Genomic DNA, 20454 nt, shown 5'->3' with positions numbered 1-20454 from the left:
TCAATCTTCCATCCAGCAACCTTCCATCGGCAATGAGATGGTGTGGTGCATACTGTAGGGTCTCTCTGCATATACAGGATAGGATGAGAACCCGTCTGGTAAGATAAGATGAGGCTGGCGGCAAGACGACCTCTAGAAATGATGAAACGATAGGCAATATGCATAACCAAACATCGAATTAACCTACCCTACTGGGTTCTATGTTTTGCCACCGTCGTCACTTGCTATGCCCAGGCTTGCTTATCGTCAATGCTCATGCTTCACGACGATCTTGTCAACCATCGTGCTGTGTCTACCGGTTTAGATTCTGCAACACACGATGCACAAACTCGCCGTTATTAACAAGATACCCACAGTTATCAACGGTCTTTGTTGTCGACGTCTCGATTTAGACGCCCGCAAAGGTGCTGCAACCGTAGTGGCCGACAAAGAGTTCCTGCGTGAGGGTTGCGTGGAGTGTGTCTCGCCAAGTACAGTCTTCGGACAGGGCGAGTTAACCGTACATACAGTGCACTAGATGCATACAGAATACATAGAAGCTGCAGCCAGAAGTCGTGGGTTGGGGTTTGGGGCTGGGGTTGTGTTGTGTGTGGGTGAGTTTACCCTTCAAGGTCAAGCACAAACGCCACAGTGTTTTGCAGGTTACCACAACTGGACTTGTCAACCTCTCATTTCAGACGAGGTTGGTGTTCAAGATGGTCTGGGTCTGGGCTCCGTTGTGTCTCAAGACACTACCCTAAAGTCGAGAATAATCCAGATCAACGTCACACACGTCAGAGGCCTTCCAGAAGCCAGAGACAATGGTGACCTTGTTCTCATTCATTTTGCCTCTCGTGGCGATATTTAGCACCAGAGAACCCTTGAGACTGTTTTGATAGTGGTTCGACCATTGGGGAAACAGTGTCAATTATCAACAGCTTCTCATTCGGCGGCTGTCCAGGGCACAACACACAACAAAACAACAGACGAGAAAGGGATACGTGCGATCTGCAGACGGGAGGGGCCATGACAGAATGGCACAGTGCAATAAACTCATTGTTCAGTGAAGACGCAGGCCAGCCCGCCACGTTTCCAACGTATCCATGTCCAGAACCATTGAGGACAGGGTCATGGAAGGGTCTCGAGGCCGCCCAGTCATAGGCCTCACCAACCCTCCCTCATTCTGCGCTGGTGGTCAGTAATGGCTCCATACACGGTCATGCACAGTGCCATGATAGAACTTTGAGCCTAGTGCTCACTGCCTCGCAAGGTACCGTCCATCACCGCCATCCCGCCAACCCACCTGAACCAACCTGGTCAACCCATCAGAGTCCGTCGCCGTCCCCCGAACGTTCGTTCAATCGTTCGCTCACCAGCCTCGAAGCCCTGCCCTGCTCTTCCCTTCCCGTCCCGCGATGGTCATGGTCGATTTGACTGCCCGTTTGGCGACTGGGGCCTCTTCGGCACTGCACGCACTTGAACTTAACTGCACCTCACCTTACTTCACCTGGTCCTGGGGGACGTGGATACCCGTTGGAACAAACAGAAATCCAGTATCTAATGATACAATGCCTCGACCGCCCTAATACACCAGATATGTGTGCCGTGGTAATGAAAGGCTGCGGGGCATCCAACGTCGCAGATGAGAAACGCAATTCCCTTGCCTTCCTTCATTTCATCATCACGAAAGCAGTGGATAACAACAATTTCAGCATGTCAACAAACAAACTGGCGCGCAATCCAATCAATTGACAAGATTAGCATGCTGCAGCAGGGCATTGCGCCTAATTACGGCTGCGAGAGCCCTGAAGGGGACGGACAGAAAGGGGCTTTTCTGCGCTAGCACAGGGGAATTGCAGTGGCAGAGTGGGAGGGCACGCGGTCAAGATGGTGCCTGAGACTTAGACTGAGACTGCGTTTGCGTCTGCGTCTGCGTCCTTCTGAGCTCCTCACTGTGCGGTAGAGTAATGTCTGCAGTAGAGAGATTCCATCACTTCGTCACTCACCTGATGAGCAATGCGCACCCCTGGTCCCCAAGCCTGAGCTTGACAGAAAGAAAGGAAGAACGAACAGACGCTAGACTAGCAGGGCTCCAGGGCCTCTCTCACGATCCAAGTTTGGAACCAGCACCAGGTCCCGCAGGGACAAAGCTGAGAGAGTAAAAAGTCACTTGACAAAGGCTGGAATGGGAACCCTGAGAGCGCCGACAGCGATTTGACACTGGGCTTGGGTCGTGTGTGGATGCAATAGCCTCCACCCGGGCTGGGTAGGCGCTGAGTTTCGGATACCGCCAAGGGTGCAGGTGAACCTAGAATAGGACAAGTAGCGTGAACTCAGCCCCTTAGCAGATAGGTGTGCTGTCTAGCTCTTGGAACACGCTGGTCGTACTGTGTATGTCTCTGTCTCGAAGACTGTGCCGTCGTCAAACATCCCTACCCGGGATAGACAGGGATGACCTAGCAGCATGCCACCAAGATTACACTGTGGCACACGCTATCCCTCCACTATACCAATCATAACAAAGTGGCAAAGACGTCCTGGCCACCGTCTGCAAGGCGTGATTTGCCAGAATCGGGTCCCACCCTCATCTCCTGGTTCGGCAGGCGCTTCATGTGGAGCAAAGTATGGGCACTGTGGATACTAGCGGATTCACAGTGCTCACAGTGTCCCCAACCAGCAGACTCACATCGCCCGCCGTCCCCGGTGTAAGGTATCCTGCGTCCTGCATCTGCCTGTCCACTTTCCATTTTCCATTTATTTTACTTATCAGAGCCCGTCACCTTCCCACTCCCATTCCGCCCCTCCCCTCGTGCCTCGCCTCGCTTCGCTATCCATTCTCCCACAATTCAACTCTCTTCATCCGTCACCCAAAAATCTACATCAACCAACAACCTCACTCTACTCTCCTCTACAACTCAACCGCTACTACACTTCACCAGTAACTATTCTTCGACTTTTTGGATCTTGTCTACCACGACTACCTAGATCGACGATTCTCATAAACACTTTCAATTTCTTGTTTGTGTTTACTTGCTTCAATTAATCCCGCACCAACTCCGACACGCACGCACAACCGCGACTCACATCATGTCTGCATACTACCATTACAACGCCCACCCAGCGCACCCCGCCCCCGTGTCGCACAACCACCATGGTGGCCGAAATCGCAGAGCTCCCCGTCTTTCTGTGTCCCAACAAGCTCAACGCCAGTTCCGCGGTGTCCGTAGCATGAAGGAACTCAACGAGACTGCTTCCCTCACAGCCTTCCGAACCAAGTTCGAGACCAGTCGATCCTTTGACCTTGAAGATGACATGGAGTTCTGTCCTGGTCTGTTGACCGAGACTGACGTGAGTTATCCCGTCACTGTGTATGTCGGCGCATCAATCTGACCTGTTGTTCGCAGTTGGTCTCCATCTCAAGCGCATCTGAGCGTTCCTCATTAGCCAGCAACTCTCCCGACTCTTCTCCCACGCAACACCCCAACACTGTTGCTCCTGGCTTCTCTCTCAACTCAACATCTCCTGCCTTCATTCCTCCCGCCTACCAGCAACAGCCCAGCATGAAGCTTCACCAGCCCTCCGCCACCCGCGGCCGCAATGCCATTCCCATCATCAACCCCGCTACTGGCATTACCATGTCGAGCCCTCCTCAGTCAGTGTCACCTGGCAGGATGCAACAGTCGATGCGTCGGTGGTAAGCCGCACCAGGTCGCTACTCATGCACTCGCATGGGTTGACCAGTGTATCGCATCACCGGCGGTGCACCTTGAACTGTAATTACAACCGTTCGTTCTTGGCAGCTGTTCATCTTGGGAGGGCATATTGACCTATCGAGACTTGATCTTGGCATCCTCTTATCAACTGGGCTGGTTTCCTCTTAAGCTTTTGAGGCCAATCACTTGACGCGATTGACCCCACTGTTGGCGACAACAATTTCGACAACCATCACTTTTACTATCACCCCTGTATAAACATCCCCTAATCATCATACCTCTTGTTTCACCGACAAGTTTATGAGGATAATACTGGCACGGCATGATAAAGAACGATACCATTTTCGGCTTGGTTACTTTGTTATTTTTGCAACAAATCAAATACCTAGGGTTGGGTGTCCGCCTCGCAAGATGGGGCTACAAGACACGAACGGGCGTTTTCTGCATTTTAAGACGACATTGCATCGGTGTTTGGCGGCACAATAATCAGATTTTCTCGGCATCAACTGTTTTCATTTTACATGGGAGGCATGGGTTGGCCTTCCCATTCATACCAAAATGTCTTCTCTCATCGCGGTTATGGGTTATGAAGTCAACAAGAGAAAAAGAACAACATAGAAAGGAGTGCTTTTCGCAAGCGGGGTCTTTATCGGTGTTATTTGATCGGTCGCATCTTGGAAATATCTTTGGGCGGTGGTCAGGATCGAGACGAACGGTGTTTTTGCGACAATTGATATCCCTTTACGGGACGGAAATCTGGGAAATTACGGGGAGTTGGTCGAATTTTTGGTGTTGTCCCGCTGCTGCAATGAACGGGAACGAAAAAGGTTCACCCTTTGCCCATTCTTTTCTTTGTATCATCTTGGGACGGCCTATATATTTGTCCTCTTTTTGTTTTCTTGTTCATGGTTTAGGCCTGAGCGCCATAGCTGGCGCTGGCCTTCCTAGTGTTTTTGGGACCGGAGTAGCTTATACTTTGGAGCGTTGTTTGGTTTGCCCATGTCTTGGTTGGACGGGCTTCTTTTACAATATTTTGTCTCGCCTCGGCAAGCATCTGGAGTGTTCAGGGGGCCTGGGATACATGTCATGATCAGATTCAAAGAGATTTTTGGGATTTGGGAGGCCCTCGAGCCTGGTTTTGCAATGCAGCGGTAGACTGCATGTGTGGCTATTGTTAACTGGGTATTGGCGCTGTCTGGTTGCGACAACGCGGCTTCAGCGCTGCGAGACGAGAATATACGAATGTTCAAACACTTGCCTATTTCAATTTGTGACTGTGACACGATATGGCTTAGAGTGAGCGATCTCAGGTGTGACGATGAGTTGTGTGATGATGTCTGACGAGAAATGATGGTGCAGCTACGACATGAGCGATTTGTTGAATTGTGGTGGCCACTAATGGGTGACCGTTGATCTGTTGAGTGCCATTGCTTCTGGACCAGTGAGTATGGATTTTTTGACAGGCATTTCTAACTTCTGTTTATTCATAGCAGCCATTTGCAAAGCTTCTTAGATGTCAAGTTCAGCTCATAGCTGTAGCTGTAGCTGTAGCTGTAGCTGTAGCTGTAGCTGTAGCCTCAATGACCCCACATCATGTTAACTCCGCGGTGATAGCTACCACAGTCCGTGCAGCGTTTCATTATCAACCACAGCCACGCAATTGGGCCCTCCTTGAAAATCATGGCATTTGCATTGGATCCTCGGTAACGGAAGACAATTTAAAAACAACTCCATTACCTAAATCGGGGTAGCATGGGCTTGAGTGGGGAATGAACGCATGCCGTCTTCATTTCAAGGAGTAAAGGAAGGAGAAGGAGAGATTCTTCAAAGTGATGATGCTTGTGACGTCACTTGCCCGCAAATGGTCAATACCTTACCCGAGAAGAACAGTATTAAGCTCGTGAACTGATCTTTTCCCCTGCAGCTGTTCCTTTCCTTTCTTTTCCTCTTTCATCTCTGTATCGAATCCTTCGTGTCTCTCGATTTCTCGACATTAAAGCTTCACTCTCCCATACGAATCATCACATAACCTTTATACCAACAAGATGATGTCAGCTCGATCCGTGATGGCCCTGCGCACTGCGCACACCAGCAAGATCATCTTCGGACGAGGTTTCTTTACTACATCAACACGTCTCGGTCTCAAGGAGTCATCCACCCGTAAGTTTGAGTCTCTCACAACCCAATTGGACGCGTCTAACACACCCCAGAAACCGACGTCGACTACGACAAGCACAAGCAAGACTCCCTCAGGAAGCAGAAGGAGGGCAGCGGCCACTGGAAGCCTGAGCTCGCCTCAGACAGCGAGGAGGCCGTCAAGGCAGACCGATCGGACATTGATCCTGCCAAGGATATTAAGAACCTCCAAGAGCGAACCAAGAAGGCTGCTGAGGAGACTCACAAGGCCGGTACCAGCACACGGGATAACATGTAAAGAACTGTTATGAATTGGCGATTTGATCAGTTGGTTTGGGAGTTATGGTATTGCCAGATAGACTGGAATGTCTCTGCAAAATAGTTATTAATGAAAACTATCCATAATGATGCCTTTGAGTTCTGTCTTGTTTATGTGTATTCATCCCAACCTCCTCTTTTACAAGTATGATCCAATCAGCCTCTGCTAACGAGCTACTGATATAGCTTAGCATCTTGCTACTTCTACATGTGAGAGTGTTTTCCTAACTCGGACATTATGTATTCCTGTCAGCGACCGAAGCTTGCATGTCTCAGGGTGACGTTGTATAACTCGAGTTGGGAATAAAACTGTCGTCCTCACCTCAATGATAATATAGCCTTCAATTTCATACATAAATCCCTCAACTGCCCTCACACGCAATGAATTGACCAATTCTTCTGCTTTTATTCTCTATTAAATAGAAGCTGCCTCCTGCGAAGTGTTGACATATTCTCAAGTCCTGCACTACAGGGTAAGCTCTGCGCCCTTCTAAGCTCACCTTATCGATAAGCCCCAAAGTTCAAGCTCCTCCATTCTATTATTTCGCCGGTCTCGGTCGGTTTAAACCTCCGAGGCTTCTAATATCTCTCTTTTCCTCCTCGGGCCTCGTCCAGCCCATTGATTCTCCCTAGGACGTTCTCTCCACCAATCTATACACCAAGGACCCTTACCCACCTTCAAAAACATGTCCGCAAACCCTCCAACCTTCCAATCCGCCCTCCTCGCAGGTGCCCTCGCTGGTACAACCGTCGATCTCTCTCTCTTCCCTCTCGACACACTCAAGACCCGTCTTCAGTCCTCGGCCGGTTTCTTTCCCTCCGGCGGTTTCAGCGGTATTTATCGTGGTATAGGTTCTGCGCTTGTCGGTTCTGCGCCAGGTGCTGCGTTCTTCTTCTGCACATATGAGGGCGTAAAGGGCTTCCTGGCTGACAAGGACAATACTTCTGCGCCAGGATGGAAGGCTCCTCTTACACATATGGCAGCTGCTAGCGCGGGTGAGGTGGCAGCTTGCGCCGTTCGTGTGCCGACCGAGGTTGTCAAGCAGCGTGCGCAGGCGGGTCATCATGGTGGTTCCTCGGCTGCTGCCCTGCGGGCCATCCTGTCGCGGTACTCGAGCCATGGATTTGTTCCTATGTGGAGAGAGCTCTATCGCGGTTGGGGAATCACCGTCTTCCGCGAGGTGCCATTTACTGTGATTCAGTTCCCGCTATGGGAGGCTATGAAGTCCTGGGGACGACGCCGCCGTGGTGGTCGCGAGGTCACTGGTGCTGAGAGTGCTCTCTATGGAAGCATGGCTGGTGGATTATCTGCGGCACTGACGACGCCGCTTGATGTCCTCAAAACGAGAGTCATGCTATCGAAGGAGAGTGTTTCAGTATCGGACATATTTGGTCGGATATTGCGCGAGGAGGGCAGCAGAGCTTTCTTTGCTGGTGTAGCACCACGAGTTACATGGATTTCTATTGGAGGCGCAATTTTCCTGGGAAGCTATCAATGGGCTATTAACACCATGAACGGCGTTGTATGATAATGGGAAGCGATATAAGAAATCAACAAAACGGGCGGAATTGTACGATGTAAAACGTGGAGCAAGGAGCAAGGAGTCAAGAGACGGGCGTTCCGAAAGAAATAGAGAGGCTTAACTTCTCACAAATGGTATATACGCCTTGACGGCATCTGACCTATGTACAAATCTACATACGATAAATGGACTCGCTGGTGACAAAAGTCCACCTTCTGGTACACGACAACAAACAACGGATTGAAGAGTCTCGGGATCTTCTCATCTTCTCATTCAACGTGTAAACCGGGAGTTGTCTTAACTCAGCTGGCTTGGGCTTGGGCTTGAGGCTGAGTAGGAACTTGACCATTAGTATTTGCCTCTTCAGCTGCAGCGCCGTCTTGAGTTTCTTCGGGCTCAGCAGGCTTAGGCTCTGGAGGCGGAGGGAATGGTCGAATCTCCTTTTTGCCATTGGCCTTGTAATGAAGGACAATATCATTACCCCCCTTCCACAGATGAGTCCGGAGAGTGGCCAGTGTCGTAGCTGGGGAAAGTAACTGGATAAATGTTAGCAAGTGTAATTGCCCGTGATCGTGCCATGAGTTAAAGAAGAGATCATTACCTGTTCGTTGCAGTACAGTTCTAAATACTCCTCTGGCTTCATAGGGCTCTCCTCGGGCTCCTCAAGTGGAGGCTCAATCCTTTCTGCAACATATGAGAGGATCTTTTTGACTCGAAGCATGCGGTTGGCATTGAGCCTGTTGTTTCCATCGGCTGAAGCAATAGCTGGGAGAGTGTCGTCCATCGGATACAAGACAAACGAAACCTTTACAGGTTCTTTGAAGGGGAGTGTGTTTTGAAGAAGAACATCACCCAGCCACATGGGAGCCTTCTGTTCGATAAGATCTGCATCCTTGCCAACGTCCTGGACGGTGCCCTGGTACAAGTTGGCGCTGCCACCTGTGGTCTCTTCTTGAATAACCACCTTAGTTCCTGGCGGGAGCTTCAGGACGGGTGTATCACTAGGCAAACTGGGTACCACTCGTGACTCGACCGGCTTGTCAGGGTTGTCGGCTAGTTGCCGCTCGTATTCCTGGTGGATCTTCTGAATCGTACCAAAGAAACTGTCATCAACCTCCTTCTCCTTTTCATGAACAGATGAAGACTCGGACTCTTCTGTCTTTTCCTCCACAATCGCAGGCTTCTCTGTGGTGGCCTGAGATGCTGACCTTGAAAGCTTCTTGGTGCCAAAAGTCATCCTAAACTTCTTCTTGCCAAATGGTGTGCTTGGGGACTTTGCACTGTCCGCCTTGTCCTTATCTTTATCCTTCTCTTTGTCACCATCTATAGACTTCTTGGAGTCCGCCTCGTTCTGCGTTGGGGTTGACACCATGCTTGCTGCCTTGACTGCGGATTCGAGCAGTTGTAGGGGGCTTGTGAAGTAGTCTTCCTTCTCCGTTGAAGGGCGGCTGACATGCGAGGTTCTCTTTTCTATAGGAGTCATTGGACTTGTGGCCGCATTTTCAGGAACATCAGGCAAGCTGTTTGGACCTGACATAATGCTTGGACCAGGTGTTGCCAAACCAATGCCTAGACCTGGAGTATTGGGATAGAGATTGGGCTTTGGAGTAACCTGGTCTGCGTTATCCCAGTCTGGGATGGCTGACTTTGGTAATGATATCGATAATGGAGCAGCTTCAGTAGTTCCTCCACTGGCAATCTGCCTCGCCTCAAGACCCTCATTGAGTTTCTGACGATGTGCCTCATCTCTTCTGATCTCTTCATCAATGAGATCGGCAAAGAGATACCTAAGGATCCATTTTCCAAGGCTGACTGGAATCGGGTTAGCTGTGTCCTTGCAGTCATCAAAAGCGCACTTACTTCTCTGGTCCTCTCGAAATTCTATGTTATCTGGCAAATCTAGCTCGTCTGCATATACTTCAGCATCGAAACAATTAAAAGGCTCTAGAACCACAGTAAGATTTCCTGAGCTGAGATCGATAGAGCACCAAGGAGCCACGGCCTCAACAGTGTTGACGAGATGCTCCACATCCTCCAAATGCTGTTTGCCAAAACTTTTAATGGGTTTACACTGAAAAGGTCAGCTGCATCCAAGCTCAGAATAAGTCAGACAAACCTGGATCAAATCCCATAGTAATACGTCGCCAGCGGTGTCTGACGTCAACACACGCCTCCTATCGTTGAGTAGCCTATGCTTGAGCAATCCGAATTGTCCCTCAATCGTTTCCTCAGCCACTGCATGGATGGGTTTGATTTCGGGCTCTGAAGAGTCTATAATGGCTTCGGACCCCTTCCGTGCTGTAGCATCCGTGATAGTGGCAGAATCGGGATCTGGACCAGATCGCGCAGGGAAGGAAGCAGCTGCAGAGATACGCAAGATGGACTCAGCTGGGATCTCCTTCTTTGCAGTTCCGTTAGTAGTAGCCGGAGAAGTCTCGCGGGGTCTGCTAGAAGCATTCGATGTAGCTCTGTGGTGTCGAACAGACTCCGGAAGCTGGATGTTGGTGCCCGTGTCAACGTCCTCCCATCGATTAATTGATGACCTATTCGTTGCTGTCCAGATGTGACCTCCAGCTGCGACAACCTTCCCCACTCCTATATGCTCATGCGCCACAGCAAGACTCAGGCCATCGTCCATATCCTCAAGGCTACCGCGCACATCTGTTTTGGCGACCAAACCCGAGCGATCAGAGCTGTAGAATACACCCAGGCTCGGATCATCTGAGAACAGTGACCAAACACTCTCATCGTGCATGGAGAATGTATACATGCATCGACCGTTCTTGATGCTCCACATTTTGACCGTTTTGTCGGCACTGGCACTCAAAATCGTGTCGCCAGCATCGTCTATAAGAATAGCACGGATATTGTCGACATGACCAACGAGCTTTGAAACCTTATCACCAGTTCGGGGATCGTACAAGCGCACCGTCTTCTCGGGACCACCACTCGCCATGATATTTCTCCCCACACGAAGGGCATAAACAGAACCTTTCTCAGCAATTTCTTCACCCTGTACGTCAATCTCGAGTGTTTTTCCAGCGCCATTGAGATCCCATAAGCATATTTTGCGGTCTAGACCACCAGATGCGACCCAGTTTGCGCCCATATCTGGGGGCGGGGTTGTAACACATTTGACATAATCAGCATGTTCGCCTATCGTCTCGGTGCGGTTTTTGTCCTCTTCGGAATACGGTCGCCAAACCTTTACTGTAAGGTCAGATGAGCCAGATACGAGGGCAGTATTGTTTTGAGCGAGGGCAATGTCGTTGATCCAGTGCATATGGGCATGGGTCTGAGCGCGGAACTTGGTCGTGTGCTTCGGCTTCTTGTCTTCGGAATTGGCAGGCGTCGGGTCGGTAACATCGCTGCGGCTTTTGAGGTCGAGGTTCAGATCCCAAGCGCATACTATGCCATCTCGGCCACCTGAGTATCTGAATAAGGTGATGTTAGAGCAGCACGGATCGGACCGAGGGTGTCGGTGTGAAAGGGCTCACAGAATCGCATTGTCGTTGTCGACGGCGAGGCCATTGACACCTAGACGATGACCGCCTTCAGATGATTTGGCATTTTCGAGGACTATACCTGTGTCAGCAACTGATCCGAAGCTGAGCGCATGCAAGAGAGCATTGTTCAACAAGCGGGGTTGTTGGGGCGTTCAGAGCGGTTGGGGATGAAGTCTCACCATAACTGATTCTCTGGCGTGCCTTCTTAGCCATGACTTGAATAGCTAAGTACTTAGCTTACTGAAGCATGCGCAAGCAACGGGAAGACAGGTAGCACAAGCGACGGGAAGGCGCAGAAAGACGCGACCACGGGGAGAAGTGGAAAGAAGTAGTATTAGGTAGTCTGTGGTCTGAATTGAGTGCCTAAGTTGGGGCTGTCTTAATGCTGTGCGTAGTGGTAGTGGAAGATGGTCGGTCGTGATGATTGCGGAATGCGGGATGGGGAAGCTTGAAAGTGGAGGTGCCCCGACCTCATGGCAAAGTATGTACGTACCTTGACTTAGTTGGCGACGGACATGACGCCGAGTAAGGACATGCCACGAACAGGGTGAGAGAACCAATCTTTAACGGTGGATCAGATGGACCTTTCCTTGTTTAATCGACGAATATCCCTGGGGTTCAATCCATGCTGGAGGGGGTTTGGGGGTTGGCGTTGGGCCGATGAACCGCTAGAGCAAAGGATTGACAGCCTTTCACTGAGTCTGCCTGTAGGTAGAGCCCTCGTGAGCTCTAGACTCTCGACTTGGAATCTGGAGAACTGACAGACCCTGTAAACTGTGCCCCTGTACCCCTGTCGCTCACTCAAATACCCGGGCTCTCAAGCCGTCAACGGCGGGGCTTGACTGCACATCCGCCATGTGCTGCCCATCTCAAGCCCAGGGCAATTCTTAATTGACAGCCATCCAATCCAGTTCAGTTCCATCCCGTCTCTTCAAGTCCACTTGTCAGTTGTGACAGTAGCTCTTTGAAATCTGCAATCGAGAATAAGTGGACGTCGGTCTCGTAATATCTGTTACTTGCATGACCTGTGCCAGTATTCAATTAAAATATTTGTTTAAGAAATGTCAATTGAGCCTAATGTCTCAGATCCTGTGCAATCTGTCGTCCACTCACGTCCTTCTAAGGACATGACTGCATGAACGACCTCACAGAAACATGCTAGAATACCATCATAATGCAAGATATAGAATTTCCCGGGTCGTCAAGAGTAAATCCAAAAGCACCATAAACTCCAAGTAACTGGTTTTCCAAGAAGATAGCCTCTCCATACTCCAGGCTCCAAATTCAAACCCGTGTTGTTCCGAATTATCCAACGATTTTCTCTCGATCCTCCCTCCCTTCATTGGCAAACGCAGCAGCCAACAGAGCACCATCGAGAGGACTTGAATCGACCGGGCTTGTTTTCACACTGCGCGCATTCGTCGTCAACTTTGGTGATATCTTCTTTTCTTCCTGGACAATCCTCTCTGTAACATCTTGTGTTGCCACGCAGAACACGATGTCCGCACTTGTGCTCGATTAACGTCTTGGTACACATTTTATGCTGTTCGGTTGAGATTTTATCTCTTTTTGGGAGGGTGTTGAGTTTCGTAGTGAATTGTTTAGTTTTGCAATGTTGAGAGTTGGATGAGATGGTATGTCGGACTCGAGATCATGCCAGGCTTCTGCCTTTTGTTGCTCTTCGAATCCAATGAAAGAGGGATAAATTGTGAGTCAATCGCAAAGGACAAGTGTTGTTTAAATGCGCCAGATTGTTGCGAGGGTGGTTACGCCGTCAGGTCAGCCTTCGTTCAGCTTCGGCCCAGCTCAGTTAGTTCAACTTATAGTCAGTCAACTTTATTAAGGTTGTGTGAGATTTTGACAAGCAAACAAAAATTGGGACACACGAATAGTTATGTGATGTCTAAGGAAGAATGGAAGCAACTGAGCCTCAACAGCTAAAAAGGACATGACGCGGACTCTGTCCCCAAAGGGAGAAGGGAATGAAGCTCGTGACGCGGCTTTGACCAATGGCCGCGTGGGTGTGGTAGATGTTGCACTTGGAGCATGCCGAGACCCCCGGTTCCGATTCAATACGAGGTCTATTTATTTAGACTGAGACTGAGACTAGACGGGTAAAGCAACCAACGTTAAATCGTATGAGGCATTTCACTTCTGGCCTGGTGTTGGTGGGCAATGCCACTTTTGATGGCTTGATTAAGCATCTTGAAAACTCAAAGATCTCGCTGCAACGTCCCTGAATGACATTGTCGATCGATCCTCGGTCCGCGGGTTCCTAAATATCCACCAACCTATTAAACACAGCCAGTTTCATTGGTGAATCAAATTGCCCTCGGAACATATCTGAAGAGAGTATTGTTAGAGATGGCAGAACAACTGGAAAGGCCTCAGCACTAAAAAACACATGAATTCCATCCATTCACTCCTTAACATCAGTTCGGAGCCCATTTGATCCCTACTAAAAATTGAAAGCTCTGTGGAGTCCATAGCTGATAATCTGGGCTCAACTGAGAGATCATGCTACTCAATTTGTCACCACCTGACGGGTGCCTTTTTATAGGACATGGCTTGTAAGCAAATTTAACATGTCCAAGAATTACACAATCGCTCTATGAGGGATGCAAGGGGAGGCAAAACTTGGGACCTCTATCCTAAGTGGCAAAAAGTCTTAGGTAAGCCTAACATAATTTAGGTTAGGTTTAGTAGATCTGGGACTAAATATTTTTGGCACCTTGATTTAATGTCAGAAGTTTTCTTGCGCCTCGGGGGTATGTCTCAAGATTCACCTCGCAAAGGATTGGAAACAAAAGGGTCTGTCTATGATCCTGCCGTAGCTTGGTACCATCATTACATTTTGCAAAACCTAACGCCGTGCTGAAGGCCTCCCATATACACCGACAGTCAATTTGACTGACCACTACTTCTTTCATCTATCACTTCCCGTACCGTTCTACCTGGTGAACTTGTTACCCTGGCCCTGTCGTGGCTGACTACCGTATGCTCTGCGTCCCTGATGCTTCTTGTCCTTACTCATGCTAGCACCGAGGGTGATGTCAACACGAGGTGGTACTGTGAAGCCGAAGCTTTTGGCGACCTTGGCCAGATCCAGCTTGTTGATATCAAAAACACTGCGCAGCGAGTGAGAGGCGTAGGCGTGAAGGTAGCTGCGGTAACCATCCTTGGCACTCTTGTTCAAGTAGTAGTTTGAACTGATGAGCTTCTCGAGTTGAGACTGAATGTTGATGATCTTTGGGAAATCATATTCTACGACGGGAACACGGGCGGCCTTGAGGTGCGACAAAAAGCCAACCTCGTTGGGCTGAAGGATCAGAAGAGATCGGCCCTTGGTGTTGCTGCCTCGGGCAGTTCGACCGACACGGTGAATGTAGTCGCGGGGGTCATCCGGAGGATCGAACTGGACAATCCAGTCAACGGAAGGAATCTGTTACAGGTTAGTAAATTGTCCATGCAGTAATTCAGATTAGACACATACATCGAGACCACGAGCGGCAACGTCAGTGCAGATCAGAGTACCCTGCTTGGCATTGCAGAACTCGAAAAAGGTGTTGGTTCGCTTCTGCTGCTTCTGTTTGCCGTGGAGATCAAGAACAGGAATATCGATATAGTTGAGGAGTTCGGCGTGGTATTTCACACAAGCACAACTACTGAAGAAGACAATGATCTTCTTCTTGAGGTTGCGCTTGAGGAATGAGAAAAGAAGATTGAATCGCTTCTCGGCATCGCAGATAACGTAACCCTGCTCCAGGCCCTCCACAGTACTGTACTGCTTCTCCTCATCGACGTTGATGTACAGAGGACCAGGACGCAGCGAGATACGGGCAAGATCCTCAACCTTGGTTGTTTGAGTAGCAGAGAAAAGCATTGTCTGTCGGTCCTCCTTAGGGAGAATCTTGATAATCTGTCGCATTTCGTCCTCGAAACCAATTTCAAGAATTCGATCCGCCTCATCAATAACAAGGGACTTCAGGTTCTTGAAAACGAAAGGTGTGTTTTGCAGATGGTCGAGCAGACGTCCAGGGGTGGCAATAAGTAGGTTAACACCCTTGGCGAGCTTGTCGGCCTCAGCGCGACGGTTTGCGCCTCCGATGACAATACCGTAAGTTTGTGAGTGGTGGGCCATGAGTTCTCGGGCAACACCAAAGATCTGGAGGGCCAACTCGCGGGTTGGGGAAACAACAATGACACCAGTGCCGTTGCGAGGCTTGAATCGCAGAGAGCTCAACATCTCAATGACAGGAATAAGGAAGGCCAGAGTCTTTCCAGAACCAGTCTTGGCAGCACCAAGAACATCGCGACCAGCCAGTGAGGGAGGAATACCTCTCCTCTGGATCTCAGTCATCTTGGTGAACTTCATCTCATTGATGGCCTTCATGGTCTTCTCGGAAAGATTCAGCTCCGCAAAAGATTGCGACTCAGCTCCAGCAACTGGAGGTAATGTGAGCTTTCCGCCATCAGGCAGATCTGTGTTGTCCTCGGTCTTGTCCTCGGCATCCTCCGCTTCATTTTCCTCTCCGGGCTTGGAGTCTTCAGCATCCTCATCGGCCTCGTCGCTCTCGTCTCCGTCCTCCTTCAGAGCCTCCTCCTCGTTGGAAGAGTCGTCTTCGGGCTCTTCGCGGGGCTCGGGTTCGGCGCGCTTGACTTTCTTTGATTTCTTTTCGGGAACGGTAACAGACTTCCTCTCCTTTGAAGCCTTGACGCCATTGGCGTCCTTGAACTTGCGTTTCTTGCTGCCGGCGAAATCCATCTTGTTTGCGCGTAATGTTGGTATTCTGTACAACCGATCGTCTCGCAGCAACTGAATCGAGAACTTTTTTTCAGCGATAAGAAAAGTCTTGGAGCGATAAGCGGTGACTTGTTTTTCCGCTCACTCCACCGGACAAGCTGTTTAATGTGCAGTAACCCCCGCTGTGGATTCAGCGGCAAATGTTGTTGCAAGCTTGCCTTTCTAGGACTAGCTCCAGGTCTGATGACTTCGATTTGTATAATTGGGTCACAATGGAAACTGAATTGATCGAGGTACAGATGCACAGAGTAAGATCATATATAAGTTTGCAAGTTGTGCCTCGAGCCCTAATAAGGAAAGCTTATATGCCTGTTGCCTGGCGGATACAGTTCAAGTCACATTGCAAAAGAGTTTCGCTCCATCGAGGGCTGGGCTGCGCACCGAATCGAGGATACAGACAGTAAAATGCAGATGGGGTAGCAGAAAATTACTGCACGCCAAGGGCAGGCGACACAAATACAGAACAAAGCTTAGTGCGAAAAAAGCCCATCAAGTGTCGGCTCAATATTCGCTCAGTCTTGTCTGTACTCTAAAGAGCAGTGGAGGGATGTCACTTAAGTTCCCAACGAGGTTTAGCCTCAAGTCACGCTACACTGCAGGTACTAGAGTCTAGGTACTGTAGGTAGTGGAGGTCCGAACCCTCGCGCTTGGGTCATCCACTCTTGTATGAACCTGATTCTTCCAAATCAGTTTCCTTTCTCCCTCTTCATCTCATCTGCGCTTTCGAGACATCGCCCCTATCGCTGCCCGCGACACTATTAATTACACCCACTGCGATCGCATCAGCTTTGATACGCGACCCGAGACATATATTGGCGATCTGTCAACATCCTTGAAGCCTTTGTATTCGGTCATCGCAACAAGACTCGATCTCATCCTGACTTAAGATTGTGACCGGCGGATCCGTCAAGTCGTTGCGATACCAACTTCCGAAACTCGTCGCATTTGTTCGTCGCGGTTAGGAAACATCACTTACAAGACAATTCAATTCCAAGTTTCTCATAATTTCATCGAGCTATTCACTATTATCTGGTTCATCCTCACGACGAAAAACTAGCTCCTTGCTCGTGCTGGCTCCTGTTCAGCTCCACTAGCAGCGCAGCACAATGGCGAATCCTCAACCTGATATCCAGAGTATCCTGGCCGCACTCGGTATGTCAGAACAACTCATTTTGCATAATCTGCGCTTACTGACTTGTTCACACAGCGTCGCAGCGGCCGACAGGGACCCCAACCCAGACACCACCCGGCGCTCCCAACCAGGCATACCCTCCCCCGCCTGCGTCCGCGCAACCTGCGGCCACATACCAGCCGCCCCCTCCAAACTCCGGCAGCTATGGTGCACCTGGCTACAATGGCCTCCCTGCGCCGTCATCCAGCGGAAACCTCGACCTCAGCTCGATTCGACCTGTCAACTCGGGAACTTTGAGTATTGCTGATGCGATTGCTCAAGCCAAGGCTTATGCCGCCGAAAAGGGTGTGACATCCTACGATCGACCCCTTGTCTATGCCTCCGAATCACGAGGACCTGATCGAGGATATAACCGCTCAAGGTCACGATCACCCGCTCGCGATGAGTTCCGCGATGGCGTGAATCCGTACAGAGATGAGCGACGTGGCGGCGACAGAGGTTCGCATGGTCGGGGCTATGGTCGAGATCGTTCTTATTCGCCAGGCCCCCGTGGTCGGAATTTCTCTCCTCGGGGAAGCAATGGACGCGAGAGGTCTCCCTTGAGAGGCGGTGATGACAACTCGGAGACCATTGAGATTGATTCAAGCCTTGTAGGCCTCATTATCGGCAGACAAGGAGAGAATCTTAGACGCATAGAATCTGAATCCAACTGCCGAGTCCAGTTTCTGGCCGCCACCGATGGTGGTCCGCACAGATTGTGCAAGATCTCTGGGCCCCGGCACCGTCGTGCTGAAGTGAAGGATGCCATTAACCGTATTATTGACGATAGCGGAATGGGCGCTCTTAACCGCCCCGAAAAGCCTCGCGACCCCAACAAGGGCGGTGCTGCGGCTCTACGCGAAGGGGAGGACCACATGCAAATCATGGTCCCTGATAGGACTGTTGGCCTGATCATTGGACGTGGTGGTGAAACTATCCGGGACCTTCAAGAGCGATCCGGCTGCCATATCAATATCGTTGGCGAATCTAAGAGTGTGAACGGATTACGACCTGTCAACCTCATCGGCACGCGCGAAGCTGCCGCCCGCGCCAAGGATTTCATCATGGAGATTGTCGACAGTGATAGTCGAGGCGACGCGCCGCCGCCTGTCAAAAGGTTGGGAGGTGGAGGAGCAGCTCCTGGAGGCCGCCATGATGGTCCTCAGAGGGATGCGGGAGGTTCTGGTGGCCCTGACAAGATCAATGATGCTGTATATGTGCCTTCAGATGCGGTAGGTATGATCATAGGAAAGGGCGGTGAGACGATCCGGGAGATGCAGAACACCACCGGATGCAAGATCAACGTTGCTCAATCTTCTGGTCCCGGTGAGACTCAGAGGGAGATTGCCCTGATCGGTTCGCGAGATAGTATTGCGCGAGCTAAGCTTGCCATTGACGAGAAGGTGGATGCAGTGGTGAGTCTCATCCTAACACGAAGACCTCAATTTACGCAGCTAACATGTGAACAGCGCCAGAAAGGCAGTGGCCCCCGTGGTGGTGGAGGCGGTGGCCGTGGACATCAAGATCATGACAGGCCCAGCTACTCTCAACCACAAGGCTCCAGTGCCCCTACTAACCAGCCCCCCCAACCAGCTCCAGCTGATGGATCCGATCCATACGCCCAATGTAAGTCTTGATATGCTGTGTCCTTGTGCCCTTGCTGAATGCTAATTAATATAGATGGTGGTTACCAAAATTACCTTGCGCTGTGGTATCAATCCTTGATGTACCAACAACAGCAAGGCGGACAAGGTGCCCCCCCTTCTGGTGCTCCTGCACCTGGAGCATAAGTGATGTCCTGCCTGCTCGCTCGTGCTTGGGTGATCTTGATTGAGCTCTCATCCGCAAATGCCGCGGATCGAGGGTGCTATCTGGTGGTTTGATTGATATCATGCCAATGTTTTGACGCTCTTGACGCCTCTCTGCACTCATAGCCCGTTGACACGACCTACGACTGTACATCACCCGTTTTCTTTTCCCGTCTTTTGAGGACCCCTTGGACTCAACTTCTCTGATGACATATCACTTGACTGGGCTGTCTTTACAACATTAATATTGAGGTGCAATATCGGGTGCGATGTGCATGGTTGTCCTGCCATGACCTCATTCGAATTCATTTAGGCGATCCTGGACTCGATGCTGAATGCTTCCACGAACATTTGAAGTTGCCGCCGCCTCTGCTGGCTCTTTCACGATCATGTTGCTACTGGCTTGCGGACTGACAACTCACAACTAATGCGTTGATGACATGTGCGATTTCTGGTGCCAGCTCATCTCTTGGTATGACGTACATCCTGAAACTTGCGATTTGTCGTGGCGTGGTTGAGTTGCGTTGAGATGTGAACCGGCCAACTCAACCGCACGAACCTCGGATCACAACCTGAACTGGGCCAGTAGTGTCTTGGTGCACGTGGTGTCGCTTGTCTCTTGCCCCTTTTCCAATCAGGCTCGTACGGTATTGGATGAATCGACTGTTTCGTGCAAGTGGTCTCCTTGTTTCTGCATGTATGTTGCGTGTTGAGTTGCCTAGCAATTCGCCATGTGCATTAGCTCGCTACTCTTTCATCCGCGTTTTCATTTGAGTCTGGCTTCAACACCAGACAGTCTCATCGCTTGCATGTCATGAGGAAAGGGAATGTATACTTTGGTGACGGTGGGCTGGATTGGAGAAATGGAGTTTCGGATTGCATTGCCTTGTATTACCATCGTAACACTTACTTAGCCTTACACAACCGTGGACTTTCACGTTTATCAATTCATGTCTTTTCTCGTAGTGAGTTGTGAAGATCACTCAAGTCTCCTAGAAGTACCATCACTAGAGTCTGGCAGTTTCTCGAGACCAGTATTCTTTGTCTCAAGGCTTTGAGTATGCTCAACTTTGCCGTGGTACTACAGCCGATGGATGAGCTATCAAGATTTTATGATCTCGACAGATTCTTGATACGTTTCTTTGTGTTGACGGTCGTGAAGCAGATATATGCAGTCTTATGAAGACAACAGAAGTGTTGACGGAACGAACCCAGGGAACCGAAGTGAATGCCTTCAACCATATCTTTGGAGTCCTTATTACTAAATTACCAAGCTGCTTAAGAGATATAAAGCTTTAATGGGAGCCGCTGATTCTATGTATCAAGATGTTGAGACTAGTTTTTGACGGATACAGTGAATAAACCCTACACTTTTACCATGGTGCTGGTAGGTACCTTACCAAGGGGAGGCAAGAAAACCGACAACCTTTATCCTAAGTGATGAAGAGGCTTAGGTAATCCTAGTATACTTTAGTAGATCTTTAGACTAGTTAATT

The 20454-nt window shown here is 50.0% G+C and overlaps 7 protein-coding genes across 16 annotated transcripts; 5 read left to right on the top strand and 2 right to left on the bottom strand.

The window, feature by feature from the left end:
- Positions 1-3066: 3066 nt before the first annotated feature.
- On the top strand, positions 3067-3677 carry FOIG_04430 (uncharacterized protein; the record flags this gene model as incomplete). The annotated part of the gene is made up of 2 exons (XM_031202669.1): positions 3067-3327; positions 3384-3677. 2 exons carry the CDS (start codon positions 3067-3069, stop codon positions 3675-3677), a joined length of 555 nt encoding a protein of 184 aa, XP_031068116.1.
- Positions 3678-4014: 337 nt separating this feature from the next.
- Positions 4015-4782, top strand: FOIG_04429 (uncharacterized protein; the record flags this gene model as incomplete). Its single annotated transcript, XM_031202668.1, has 1 exon — positions 4015-4782. The coding sequence occupies one exon, from the start codon at positions 4015-4017 to the stop codon at positions 4780-4782; it is 768 nt and encodes a 255-aa protein (XP_031068115.1).
- A 541-nt stretch (positions 4783-5323) lies between these two features.
- On the top strand, positions 5324-6274 carry FOIG_04428 (uncharacterized protein). The gene is made up of 2 exons (XM_031202667.1): positions 5324-5852; positions 5903-6274. The coding sequence occupies exons 1-2, from the start codon at positions 5738-5740 to the stop codon at positions 6124-6126; spliced, it is 339 nt and encodes a 112-aa protein (XP_031068114.1). The 5' UTR covers positions 5324-5737; the 3' UTR covers positions 6127-6274.
- A 356-nt stretch (positions 6275-6630) lies between these two features.
- FOIG_04426 (uncharacterized protein) lies at positions 6631-13773 on the bottom strand. Of its 4 annotated transcripts, XM_031202663.1 has the most exons (7): positions 11669-13773; positions 11355-11390; positions 11167-11248; positions 9786-11103; positions 9530-9740; positions 8271-9481; positions 6631-8205 (listed from the first exon to the last, which is right to left on the bottom strand). In XM_031202663.1, the coding sequence occupies exons 2-7, from the start codon at positions 11386-11388 to the stop codon at positions 7972-7974; spliced, it is 3090 nt and encodes a 1029-aa protein (XP_031068110.1). In that variant the 5' UTR covers positions 11389-11390; positions 11669-13773; the 3' UTR covers positions 6631-7971. The 4 variants fall into 4 exon arrangements, with proteins under 4 accessions (XP_031068110.1, XP_031068109.1, XP_031068111.1 ...); XM_031202662.1 differs by having other exon boundaries at positions 11355-13773; XM_031202664.1 differs by having other exon boundaries at positions 11167-13773.
- FOIG_04427 (uncharacterized protein) lies at positions 6646-7960 on the top strand. Its single transcript, XM_031202666.1, has one exon. The coding sequence runs from the start codon at positions 6833-6835 to the stop codon at positions 7673-7675; it is 843 nt and encodes a 280-aa protein (XP_031068113.1). The 5' UTR covers positions 6646-6832; the 3' UTR covers positions 7676-7960.
- On the top strand, positions 13527-19943 carry FOIG_04424 (uncharacterized protein). 7 transcript variants are annotated; one of them, XM_031202659.1, is made up of 7 exons: positions 13922-13986; positions 14056-14170; positions 14222-14344; positions 14407-17131; positions 17187-18565; positions 18620-18776; positions 18831-19943. In XM_031202659.1, the coding sequence occupies exons 4-7, from the start codon at positions 17086-17088 to the stop codon at positions 18938-18940; spliced, it is 1692 nt and encodes a 563-aa protein (XP_031068106.1). In that variant the 5' UTR covers positions 13922-13986; positions 14056-14170; positions 14222-14344; positions 14407-17085; the 3' UTR covers positions 18941-19943. The 7 variants fall into 7 exon arrangements, with proteins under 7 accessions (XP_031068102.1, XP_031068105.1, XP_031068104.1 ...); XM_031202655.1 differs by having other exon boundaries at positions 13527-14170; positions 14222-17131; XM_031202658.1 differs by having other exon boundaries at positions 13527-14335.
- FOIG_04425 (ATP-dependent RNA helicase HAS1) lies at positions 13833-16058 on the bottom strand. Its single transcript, XM_031202661.1, has 2 exons — positions 14669-16058; positions 13833-14617 (listed from the first exon to the last, which is right to left on the bottom strand). Exons 1-2 carry the CDS (start codon positions 15938-15940, stop codon positions 14126-14128), a joined length of 1764 nt encoding a protein of 587 aa, XP_031068108.1. The 5' UTR covers positions 15941-16058; the 3' UTR covers positions 13833-14125.
- Positions 19944-20454: the final 511 nt, after the last annotated feature.

This window comes from Fusarium odoratissimum (assembly GCF_000260195.1).
Source record: "Fusarium odoratissimum NRRL 54006 unplaced genomic scaffold supercont1.5, whole genome shotgun sequence".
NCBI classification, from domain to species: domain Eukaryota; kingdom Fungi; phylum Ascomycota; class Sordariomycetes; order Hypocreales; family Nectriaceae; genus Fusarium; species Fusarium odoratissimum.
This window is presented reverse-complemented; position numbering and strand designations above follow the sequence as displayed.